Source organism: Salmo salar, chromosome ssa03 (genome assembly GCF_905237065.1).
Source record: "Salmo salar chromosome ssa03, Ssal_v3.1, whole genome shotgun sequence".
In the NCBI taxonomy this organism is placed as follows: Eukaryota; Metazoa; Chordata; class Actinopteri; order Salmoniformes; family Salmonidae; genus Salmo; species Salmo salar.
Genome location: NC_059444.1, coordinates 82,175,526 through 82,187,771, shown reverse-complemented (window position 1 = coordinate 82,187,771; position 12,246 = coordinate 82,175,526). Strand labels below are relative to the sequence as shown.

Below are 12,246 nucleotides of genomic sequence, written 5' to 3'. Positions count from 1 at the left end.
GTACAGATACCTAAAAAAACGACTTAAGTAGTACTTGAAAGTATTTTTACTTAAGTACTTTACACCCCTGATGGTGACAGGTGTCCCAGCAGGGTCAGACAGCCAGGGAAGACCAGTCTAGAGAGCTCAGGTGAATTTATCACTTGTCACAATATATGGATACAAAGTTTCTTCTTGATGATGTTTGGTATGGTTACATAAGACAAAAGGTTATGTAACCATGGTTGGTCGGGTGGATGGGTTGACGTATAATGCAAACATCTAGTTACTTAGCATTTTAGCTAATTAGCAACTTTGCACCTACATATTCTTTTTATCAACTTTGCAAATACTTAGCATGTTAGCTAACCCTTCCCCTAACCTTAAATACACTATAACATTTTCTAGCATGAGAGCTACTTTCAAACAATGAAATATGTCTTGAGCTACAGATTTCTTTCTAGCTTTCAAATAGGAAATGTTTTATCTTATCCTCTCCCCTGGGTCCTTAGTGTACAAGAGAAAGTTGTGCACTATGTTTTCTGTAAATATACCTGGTAAAATAATTAATAAACAACCCCATTGGGGGGGACTATAAAAATCAGTGATTTTTTTCCCCCCAAAAAATCAGTTTTATATTTTCCCCCCAGTTGTATTTTTCCTGGTTTTAGATTACAATTGTTCATAGAGAAACATTACTAGTGGTTGTCATGTTCTGAGTCCATGTCAACTCTTAAATCATATTGCGCATCTGGCCCTTTAATTGCACATCTAGCAAGTGAGGAATGTGCAGTCTAATGTGCCAGTCTTGAGTGATGGTTCTGTTCTGCTGCTGCTGCTGCTAATTTCGTGGCAAAGTTTGCAAATAACAAATAATCGATACAAATTATATACTTCGTCATTATATAATTCTGCCAGGTAAGTCTACTTTGCAATTAACATTTAAAAGAGAAGGTTTTGGGAAAGTATTTCTGTCAACACACAAGATGGTTATCACATCAACTGGCTACACACGGAGTGAGAAAGGCGCGCACCACACAGACAGACAGGGGCAATATAGCTGGAAATTAATGTTAAAATATTGTGTTAGGTTTTGCTTTTTAAGCCAATAGTGGCTAACCAGGGATGGGGTAATGTCAATGTTGTGTTGATTAGATAGTAGCTGGGAGCTTGCGGGTTTTGATACTTGTGAGATTTGTTTAACACAGTTTGTGGTGCATAACGTGAAAATTGCATGTACTTCGAGAATTGTTTGGCGAGCTACAGTACTGTAGTGTACTTGTACAACTATTGCAATGTTTTGACCAATTGGTAGGCTATATTTTATAGGTCACATTAAGAAGATAACAATCCATACTTTTTTTCTGTGTTCAAACAATGTGGTAGAACAGAAGGAGTGAGTACAACTAAAGTATGACGTTTGAGCGTTGTTGTTCTGTAAAACAATCCAGAGAGAAAATGTTGCTGTTTTAAAGCTAATTTCCTCCAATTCTACACATATTGCCATGGGGCAGAAAGAAAAATGTTTCGTTTTTTAGCTAATCTCATGCTGTTTTACACATTTTGCAATGAGGCTAAGAGAATTTTACATTTTTAAGCTAATTTCCTGCAATTCTGACTCATGTCCCTTCTAGACGTATATTTAGATCAAAAAGTAAACAAACATGCCCACAGTCATCAAGCTAAGTAAGAGATCATTATTAAATATGTTTAACCCAATTCGTCCCACCGTAACGCCGGCGCATTTAAAAAAAACTTCTAACACATATTAAACATTGTGTGTTTGAGCTACAGATTTCTGGGTTGAACCATTAGATTTTTCTATTACTTCCGCAGATACCAACCATTAGTCGGTGTGATTAACGGAGGCTGAGCTAGAGCGGGATTTGTGAAAAAGGGCGGATCCCTAAAGGACTATCATGCCAAATACTGTCCCCGTGTCACAATGGGATTCGAAAAGCTATTAGCGTCGGTTTCTTATATTAACAGTGTGATAACCTAATGCGTTGAGTTTATTACAAAAACGTCTGTAGAGTCCAAATGGTTTGAGCTATAAACTATTAAAAGATATATATGAAAATATGAGACTCTCATAAACATGTTTTGCTGTGACACGCACAAGCTATACAAGTCATTATAGTATCTGGGATCTACATCTGTTTATATTAGTTACTATGCTGTTACTAAGCATGGATGTATTACGGTAGTGTTACGTTACTACACTTAATAGGAAATGCACATGCGCACTATTGTGCCGGGGGCTGTAGTGCACGAGAGGTTTTGACTAAACGAAAACGAACTACTCCTGTCTCCTGCCTGGTCATTTCTCCACAACACAAATATTACAGTCATAGTGATGAGTCGTTCGCGAACGAGTCGCTCCGGCTCTTGTAGGTGAACGTTGGGAGCCGGCTCGCATATCATAAGACTCCCGTCTCCTGCCTGGTCATTTCTCCACAACACAAATATTACAGTGGCGACGAGGTGATTAAACTTCTTAAACGGACATTGCTTGAAGGGAAGAATGTTGCGTTAGTAATGGAACTCAAAATAATTATGTAATTCGTCAGTTGTAGAAAAGGCTAAGCACTGCTAGTAGGTACAGTATTCAAGTAGCAAGACTATTGGAGTCCAGAATAGCGACACTGCCCTCTGGTGGTTAAATAAAAAAAAGATGTCATTGAACCCATTGAAATTAGGCGATCTCAGTGGAGAAATATTGTCAAAAAAAGGAAGAAGAAACGTAACACGGTGTGTACATTATTACAAATGAGTGCAGAGAATGAAGTAATTGCAGAAACGTCTGAAGTGAAGAATTAGATGAAAATGCAGAAAATTAAGGAATACAAAGAATGAGGAAACTGAACAATTAACTGTGAAAATGGCAACCATTGGTCGAGTACCAGAGTTTGAGGCTACAAAAGAGGATTTTGATTCCTATTTAGAGCATTTTGAGCGTTGGCTGGCTGCAAATGAAATCAAAGATGAAAAGAAAGCAGATGTATTTCTCAGTGTTTTGGGTCCAACTGAGTATGGATTGCTGAAAGGTCTCATTGAATCAATAAAAGCAGTGGAGTTGACTGAAACTCTTTCAAGGCATTTCAAGCCTAAGCAAATTCTCATTGCAGAACGTTTCAGATTTTACCAACGTCACCAGAGTCAAGGGGACACCGTGGCTGACTACATGCTTGCTTTGAAAAGGCTGGCAAGTACACTGCTCAAAAAAATAAAGGGAACAGTTAAACAACACAATGTAACTCCAAGTCAATCACACTTCTGTGAAATCAAACTGTCCACTTAGGAAGCAACACTGATTGACAATAAATTTCACATGCTGTTGTGCAAATGGAATAGACAACAGGTGGAAATTATAGGCAATAAGCAAGACACCCCCAATAAAGGAGTGGTTCTGCAGGTGGGGACCACAGACCACTTCTCAGTTCCTATGCTTCCTGGCTGATGTTTTGGTCACTTTTGAATGCTTGCGGTGCTTTCACTCTAGTGGTAGCATGAGACGGAGTCTACAACCCACACAAGTGGCTCAGGTAGTGCAGCTCATCCAGGATGGCACATCAATGCGAGCTGTGGCAAGAAGATTTGCTGTGTCTGTCAGCGTAGTGTCCAGAGCATGGAGGCGCTACCAGGAGACAGGCCAGTACATCAGGAGACGTGGAGGAGGCCATAGGAGGGCAACAACCCAGCAGCAGGACCGCTACCTCCGCCTTTGTGCAAGGAGGAGCAGGAGGAGCACTGCCAGAGCCCTGCAAAATGACCTCCAGCAGGCCACAAATGTGCATGTGTCTGCTCAAACGGTCAGAAACAGACTCCATGAGGGTGGTATGAGGGCCCGACGTCCACAGGTGGGGGTTGTGCTTACAGCCCAACACCGTGCAGGACGTTTGGCATTTGCCAGAGAACACCAAGATTGGCAAATTCGCCACTGGTGCCCTGTGCTCTTCACAGATGAAAGCAGGTTCACACTGAGCACATGTGACAGAGTCTGGAGACGACGTGGAGAACGTTCTGCTGCCTGCAACATCCTCCAGCGTGACAGGTTTGGCGGTGGGTCCGTCATGGTGTGGGGTGGCATTTCTTTGGGGGGCCGCACACCCCTCCATGTGCTCCCCAGAGGTAGCCTGACTGCCATTAGGTACCGAGATGAGATCCTCAGACCCCTTGTGAGACCATATGCTGGTGCGGTTGGCCCTGGGTTCCTCCTAATGCAAGACAATGCTAGACCTCATGTGGCTGGAGTGTGTCAGCAGTTCCTGCAAGAGGAAGGCATTGATGCTATGGACTGGCCCGCCCGTTCCCCAGACCTGAATCCAATTGAGCACATCTGGGACATCATGTCTCGCTCCATCCACCAACGCCACGTTGCACCACAGACTGTCCAGGTCTGGGAGGAGATCCCTCAGGAGACCATCCGCCACCTCATCAGGAGCATGCCCAGGCGTTGTAGGGAGGTCATACAGGCACGTGGAGGCCACACACACTACTGAGCCTCATTTTGACTTGTTTTAAGGACATTACATCAAAGTTGGATCAGCCTGTAGTGTGGTTTTCCACTTTAATTTTGAGTGTGACTCCAAATCCAGACCTCCATGGGTTGATAAATTGGATTTCCATTGATTCATTTGTGTGTGATTTTGTTGTCAGCACATTCAACTATGTAAAGAAAAAGTATTTAATAAGATTATTTCTTTCATTCAGATCTAGGATGTGTTATTTTAGTGTTCCCTTTATTTTTTTGAGCAGTGTACATGTGAGTTTGCACAATTTCTTGATGATGCTCTTCGAGACAAGTTTGTATGTGGTCTCACAGGTGAAGCATATCACAGAAGGCTTCTGTCAGAGAAGGACCTGACCTTTAGGAAAGCCTGTGATATCGCACTTGGACTCGAGCTTGCCCACAGGGATACCATTGAGCTATCGGGACATGCAGAACGTCAGAAAGGTGTTCACAAGGTCAGTGATGCACGTGGTGAAAAAGGCTCACAAAAGTCACACTTTTCTCAGTCCTGTCCTCAAGGTTACACAAGAACAAAGCAGCCCACATCTCAAAGGTCTAAGCCAAGTTGCTACAGATGTGGGGGAGATAATCATCAGCACAGTGAATGTCGATTCCAAAATGAAAAGTGCCACAATTGTGGAAAGGTTGGACATTTACAGAGAGTGTGTAAAGCTCCAAAACGCACAGCAAGAGCGCACAAAGTGTCAGACGCAGCACAAGAAGAGGAGGTACAACTGAAACAGTATTGGAACTGTTCACAGTGTACACAGCTCAACAACAAAAAGATGGAATCTATCTCAGCATGGAGTTAGCGGGAAAACTAGTACAAATGAAGCTGGACACCGGAGCGTCTGTATCTCTGGTTCCAGAGAGACTCTACAAAGAAAAACTGAAAGAGTGTCCTCTTCAGCCAGCGTCCATCCGCCTTTCTTCATACACTGGTGACACTGTTCCTGTGTTAGGGCAGATCCAGGTACCAGTCCGGTATGAGGGGAAGGAGTGGACGCTACCGCTTGTCATTGTTAAAGGAGAAAAATCTGCCTTGCTAGGCAGAAACTGGCTACAAAAGTTCAAGTTGAACTGGGGAGACATCTTCAGTCTGAGAAATGACAAACCAGTGAGTCAGGCTACACTCACTAACATGCTGGAGAAGCACAAAGAACTTTTCAAAGATGGCTATGGCGAAATACAAGACTTCACAGCAAAAGTCAGAGTGCAAGAAGGAACCAAGCCTATCTTTCACAAACCACGTCCAGTTCCCTATGCTCTTAAGGAAGCAGTAGAGAAGGAACTGGACCGCCTACAGAAGAATAACATAATCACGAAAGTAGCGAGGAGCGACTGGGCCGCTCCGATCGTTGTAGTCCCAAAGAAAGACAAGACCGTCAGAATGCGCAGAGACTTCAAGGTCACACTGCATACTACCAGAGGAATATCCACTACCAAACGCTGAAGATCTGTTTGCCACTCTAGCTGGTGGGAAGGTTTTCAGTAAGCTGGACCTGGCATTCGCTTATCAGCAATTGAAGCTGGATCCGGAGTCAGAACAGTATCTGACCATCAATACACACAAGGGGCTATTCAGATTCAATCGCTTGGCCTATGGAATCTCAATAGCTCCAGCGATATTCCAACACACAATGGATCAGATTTTGGACGGTATAGACAACGTTGTGTGCTTCATGGACGACATCCTCGTGTCAGCACCAACCATTGGAGACCACCTTGTAGTGCAAGCGCCTGTGGAACTCAGGTGTGATCTTGCAACGCAGAAGACCTTTGACTTACCAAGTCCAAATTGGTCATCGCCAGGTCAACGTTCATGTGGATCATCTGCTACGGTCCAACGCCCCAGCAGAGACATGCCGAGAGAACAAGAACAATAACGACCCCCAGGACTATTCTCCTGACTGTGGACGTACGGGAGAGACAGAGCCTGACCTTCCACCCGAACCTGGCCCACCACCGGAAGCCCAGGAGGAGCGGAGATATCCTATTCAACAGCGAAGGGCACCTCAAAAGCTTGACCTATGAGTTGAGCTGTTTAAGGAGGTAACAGTGTCACGTCCTGACCAGTAATAGGGGTTATTTGTTATTATAGTTTGGTCAGGACGTGGCAGGGGGTGTTTGTTTCATGTGGTTTGGGCTATGTATTTAGGTAGAGGGGTGTTTGGTTTATGTGGTTCGGGGTTTGTTAGTCTATGTTCTATGTTAGTATATTTTCTAAGTTCTATCTAGTCTTTTGTATTTCTATGTGTAGTTAATTGGGGTTGGACCTTCAATTGGAGGCAGCTGGTTATTGTTGCCTCTGATTGAGGGTCCTATATTTAGGAGTTTGTTTTTCATGGGTTTTTGTGGGAGATTGTTGCTGTGTTTAGCTTTGTGCCTTACCGGCCTGTTCTTTGTCATCGTGTTTTTTTGTATACGTGTTTGTTTTGGTTTTCCTTCTTTGTCTGTTAATAAAAGAAGATGAGTATACATTTTCCCGCTGCGTTTTGGTCTAAACCCTACGACACCCATGACAAACAGACAGTAAAACCAACAAACACTTTAATATGTCCTAGATAAAAGGAAAGAAAAAGGACATTACCTGGGTTAGTTATTAGGACACAAATTTCATCTTCAGGGCAGAATAATCCCCTCTATTTGTGCTGGGCTCTGAAAAGTCTGCTTCAACCCAGTAGTTGAAAAATGTTTAAGAATGCATTGTTCCGATATTGCATTAGTAGTTCCCTAACATATTTACCTTGTTCTCTGGGAGTTAAACACTATGGGGGAGGAGTGTAGTATCTGGGATCTACATCTGTTTATATTAGTTACTATGCTGTTACTAAGCATGGATGTATTACGGCAGTGTTACGTTACTACACTTAATAGGAAATGCACATGCGCACTATTGTGCCGGGGGCTGTAGGGCACGAGAGGTTTTGACTAAACGAAAACGAACTACTCCTGTCTCCTGCCTGGTCATTTCTCCACAACACAAATATTACAGTCATAGTGATGGGTCGTTCGCGAACGAGTCGCTCCGGCTCTTGTAGGTGAACGTTGGGAGCCGGCTCGCATATCATAAGATATGAATCATAAAACGATTTAAATGAATATAATTAACTAATTCAAAAAACGAAAAAATCAATAAATTAATATAGGCCTAAATGCTCAAGCGCACAAATTCGTTCTGACTGTCTGCTCAGACTAACGGCCTCACCCGTTGTTCCTGTCAATCAAACACACAGTGTCAACCAATGAACCAAAGACGCGTGAGGGAGGGCCGAGCCAACTCACTCACAGTCACACACTTAGCAGCCGAGGAGAGAGGAAGGACAGCTGTGAAACTACAGCTGGAAAATGAGTCGGAAGCACAGTAGCATTTGGATGCATTTTAATAATCTAGACAATGTTAGAGCACAGTGTAGAATTTGCTAAAACAAAATCTCATATAAAGCCGGTTCAACACAAAACCTACACCGGCATATGCGAACTGTGCACCCAACTGTCCACAGGTGTTTATATACATTAAAAAATTATTCTTTAAATACAAATGTTTAATAGCATTCTTTTTCATAACAAACCAATGCATGTTTAAATACATTGTGGTTAAGGTAGAGTATGATTTAATTTAATAATTTAATTAGAATTGTTTTAACACCAATCATAGTCAAACTATCGCAAACTGTTTGACTTGAAAAAATACAAAACCGTTTGGGAGCCAAAAGAGCCGTCTCTATTTGGTGAGCTGAGCCGAACGAGCCGGCTCACTGAACAGAGCTGGAATGCCCATCACTAATACAAGAGTCGTTAGAAGAAGGTAAGGGGTTCTTCTACTTAGAAGATAATAGGAAATCTTATTGTTCTAATTGCAGCCCCGGTTGCCCTGGAAAAAAATTGTAAAATACTTTATTGTGAGGCTAAATACAAGGGCATGCAGATAAATGAGTCAGATAAATGAAAAGTCTATTTTTTTCAGGGGTCTTTGGAGTGATAGGGTTAAGTGTTTGATAAGGTAATTCAATAAGCTGTGACTTTGTAGATACAGTGCCTTCAGAAAGTATTCAGACCCATTGTCCTTTTCCACATTTTGTTATGTTACAGCCTTATTTATAAATTGATTAAAACAATTATAATCCTCAGCAATCTACACACAATACCCCATAATGACAAAGCGAAACTAGGTTTTTACAAAATGTTGCACATTTATTAAAGATAAAAAACAGAAATACGACAATCCTGTCTTGGAGCTCTACGGAAAATTCCTTCGACCTCATGGCTTTGTTTTTGTTCTGACATGCACTGTCAACCCTGGGACCTTATGTGTGCCTTTCCAAATCATGTCCATTCAATTGAATTTACCACAGGCGGACTCAAATCAAGTTGTAGAATGAACCTACGCTCTTGTCTCATCGCTGCAACTCCCCAATGTGCTCAGGAGAGGCGAAGGTTGAGTCATGCATACTCCGAAACATGACCCGCGAAGCTGTGCTGCTTCTTAACACCCGCTCGCTTAACCCAGAAGCCAGCTGCACCAATGTGTTGAAGGAAACACGTTCAACTGATGACCAAACTCAGCTTGCAGGCGCCCTGCCCATGCGATGAGTCGAGTAAAGCTCCCCGGCCAAACCCTCCCCTAACCCGGACTACGTTGAGCAATTGTGTGCCGCCCTATGGGACCCCGGTCACGGCCGGCTGTGACACAGCCTGGGATCAAACCCCAGACTGCAGTGACGCCTCGACACTGTGATGCAGTGCCTTAGACCACTGCGCCACTCAGGAGTCAATCTTGAGCAACCCGGATTGATTTATAGCTCTTTAACTAATTTGTCTTATTTAATTTAACAGTAATTTCTTGTTTCATTTACTATTCATAGGGTAGCATCATGGACGACTATGTGAAAAGGAAGTTACAAGAATGGGTACTCAGTGAGTACATTGACAACTTTAAAGGTAAGGTAATTGGATATCACATAATAAATATAGGCTTCAAAATATGCACTTCAAATAAAGCAGGACCCACATAATAAATACCCTCCACTAATACATAGCCAATCGAAACATGATAAACACACAACTGTTTAATAGTTCTGGCCATGTAAGCCTACTTACCATTCCAAACTAGTTAACAGAACTTACTGACAATACATTTACAGTAGCTAACTTTGATGGCAACCACACAAAACTGGATACAAAAGGCCTCATTGATCAATATTTCGCAGAACACACTTGATCACAAATCATTGTATGAGACATTTCATGAATATTTCATATTTAATGAATATTTAACCACTTTTTAACCTCATATTCATTAAATCTAGGAACATACCAGTGTGTACATAAATTATGTGAAAACATAATTTACTATGATGTAATCTGGAGTTGAATCAAGCGTCTCAGAGTAGGAATGCTGATTTAGGATCAGTTTTGCCTTTTAGATCACAATGAGTTATCACATGGACATGGAGACCTGATCCTAGATCAGCACTCCTACTCTGAGACACTTCATACATACTGTACATCCCCAGGAGTCATTTTCTGAAATTACTGCACCCCTGTCTGCCCTAATTAGACTGCAGACTCCACCCTATTTTAATATGATTCCATTTCATAATTGTACTTTTAGGTCAACAAATTTCAGAAACAAATTTCAAGCTCCTACTTGGTGAAGAAAAAGCTCAGGAGACCTTGATTCCACCTTGGGGACCAAGGCTTCTATTCAAAAAGAAACTTGGAGAATTATGTAACAACGAGGTATGTAACAATCTATTCTATAGATTCAAGATGGCATAAGGTGGCTTTGTTGAGCCTATATGACCAAGTATTTTAAGGGATATGAATTAAGTTATTTAAGTCATTTTTGTCATTTCTGTTAAGTTAAATTTGTGCAAACTACAAGGGTTAATGCAAGATTTTGGTAATTTAGCCCCAAGTTTTGCAAAACATTTCTAAGTAACAGTAGCGCAATGCCTGGAAGTCTACCAGAAAATGCTATCTTTAACAATTTTCCCAAATACAGTAGCATACACATCTCAAACTAAAGATTTCTATGACAAAAATATATATAAATAAGGTATTTTAATTAACCTGTTTGTCACGTCCTGGCCAGTATATAAAGTTAATTGTTTTGTAGTTTGGTCAGGGCGTGGCAGAGGGTATTTGTTTTATGTGGTTCGGGGTGGTGTGTTTGTTAAAAGGGTGTTTGGTTTAGTATTTCCGGGTTTTGGTTTATGTCTAGGTAGTTCTATGTGGAGTCTAGTGAGTGTATATCTATGTTTGGTTAATTGGGGTTGGGACTCTCAGTTGAAGGCAGGTGTTGTCTATCTGCCTTTGATTGAGAGTCCCATATATTAGGGTGTGTTTGTGATTTGTGGGTGATTGTTCTGTGTTGAGCCTATGCTAGCCAGACTGTTTGTAGTTGTTCGTTCGTTCTTGTGTTTTGTGATTTTTGTACGTTCATTTTTTGAAGTAAATAAATTCTCAAGATGAGCATACACGTACCTGCTGCGTATTGGTCCTCCTTCACCGACGACAACCATGACAGAATCACCCACCACCAAAGGACCAAGCAGCAGAGGAAGGAGCAGACGGAGTTCGAGTTGGACTGGCGGGAGAAGTGGACTTGGGAGGAAGTTCTGGACGGGGCCGGACCCTGGCATCAGGCTGGGGATTATCGCCGCCCGCAGTGGGAAATTGAGGCAGCCAAGGCAGAGAGGCGGTGGTACGAGGCCAGAGTGGACGCGCTGAAGGAGATGCACGAGAGGCACCCCCAAGAATTTTTTTTGGGGGGGCACACGGGTAGTTTGGCTAGGCGTAAGAAGAGCCGGAAGCCAGCTACCCGTGGTTATATGGAGGAGCGTATGGGGTGGAGAGCGCTATGTTTCGCTGAGAAGCGCACTATCTCACCCATACGCACGCACAGTCCGGTGCGAGTTATTCCAGCCCCTCGCAGGTGCCGTGCTAGGGCGGGCATCCAGCCTGGTAGGAGGATGCCTGCGCAGCGCATCTGGTCGCCGGTACGCCTCCGAGGACCAGGCTACCCAACTCCCGCTCTACGCATGGCTACCATCAGGCCCCTGCACAGCCCAGTCTGCCCTGTACGAGCACCCCGCTCGTACAGGGCTACTAGTTCCATCCAGCCAAGGCGGGTTGTGCAGGAGGTAAGATCTAGACCGGCTGTGCGCCTCCATAGCCCTGGGTTTCCAGCTCCTGTCTCTCGTGCGGACCCGGAAGTGCGTCCACCCAGTCCGACTCGTCCTGTTCCCGCTCCCCGCACTAAACTGCAAGTGCGTAAACCCAGCCTCGCCAGTCAACAGTCATCATCAGAGCTGCCCGCCAGTCAACAGTCATCATCAGAGCTGCCCGCCAGTCAACAGTCGTCGGAGCTGCCCGCCAGTCAACAGTCGTCGGAGCTGCCCGCCAGTCAACAGTCGTCGGAGCTGCCCGCCAGTCAACAGTCGTCGGAGCTGCCCGCCAGTCAACAGTCGTCGGAGCTGCCCGCCAGTCAACAGTCGTCGGAGCTGCCCGCCAGTCAACAGTCGTCGGAGCTGCCCGCCAGTCAACAGTCGTCGGAGCTGCCCGCCAGTCAACAGTCGTCGGAGCTGCCCGCCAGTCAACAGTCGTCGGAGCTGCCCGTCAGTCAACAGTCGTCGGAGCTGCCCGTCAGTCAACAGTCGTCGGAGCTGCCCGTCAGTCAACAGTCGCCGGAGTGGCCAGACTGCCCTGAACTGCCGGAGTGGCCAGACTGCCCTGAACTGCCGGAGTGG

General features: G+C 43.9%; 1 protein-coding gene across 10 annotated transcripts in view; it reads left to right on the top strand.

Annotated features, from left to right (window-relative positions):
• The window catches only part of LOC106601861 (nuclear GTPase SLIP-GC), a 54,580-nt gene that overhangs the window by 15,620 nt on the left and 26,714 nt on the right, over window positions 1-12,246 (top strand). For 7 of the 10 annotated variants that reach the window (XR_006769253.1, XR_006769254.1, XM_045715616.1 and 4 more), the window contains exons 1-3: window positions 742-897; window positions 9,358-9,433; window positions 10,107-10,234. Coding sequence is in view for 8 of the 10 variants with exons in the window: in XM_045715616.1 (XP_045571572.1) it covers window positions 9,367-9,433; window positions 10,107-10,234 (195 nt within the window). In the remaining 2 variants the exon portion in view is untranslated. Of the gene's footprint in view, window positions 1-740; window positions 898-9,357; window positions 9,434-10,106; window positions 10,235-12,246 lie in introns of those variants that run through there. The other 3 variants (XM_045715614.1, XM_045715612.1, XM_045715615.1) reach the window with 2 other exon arrangements.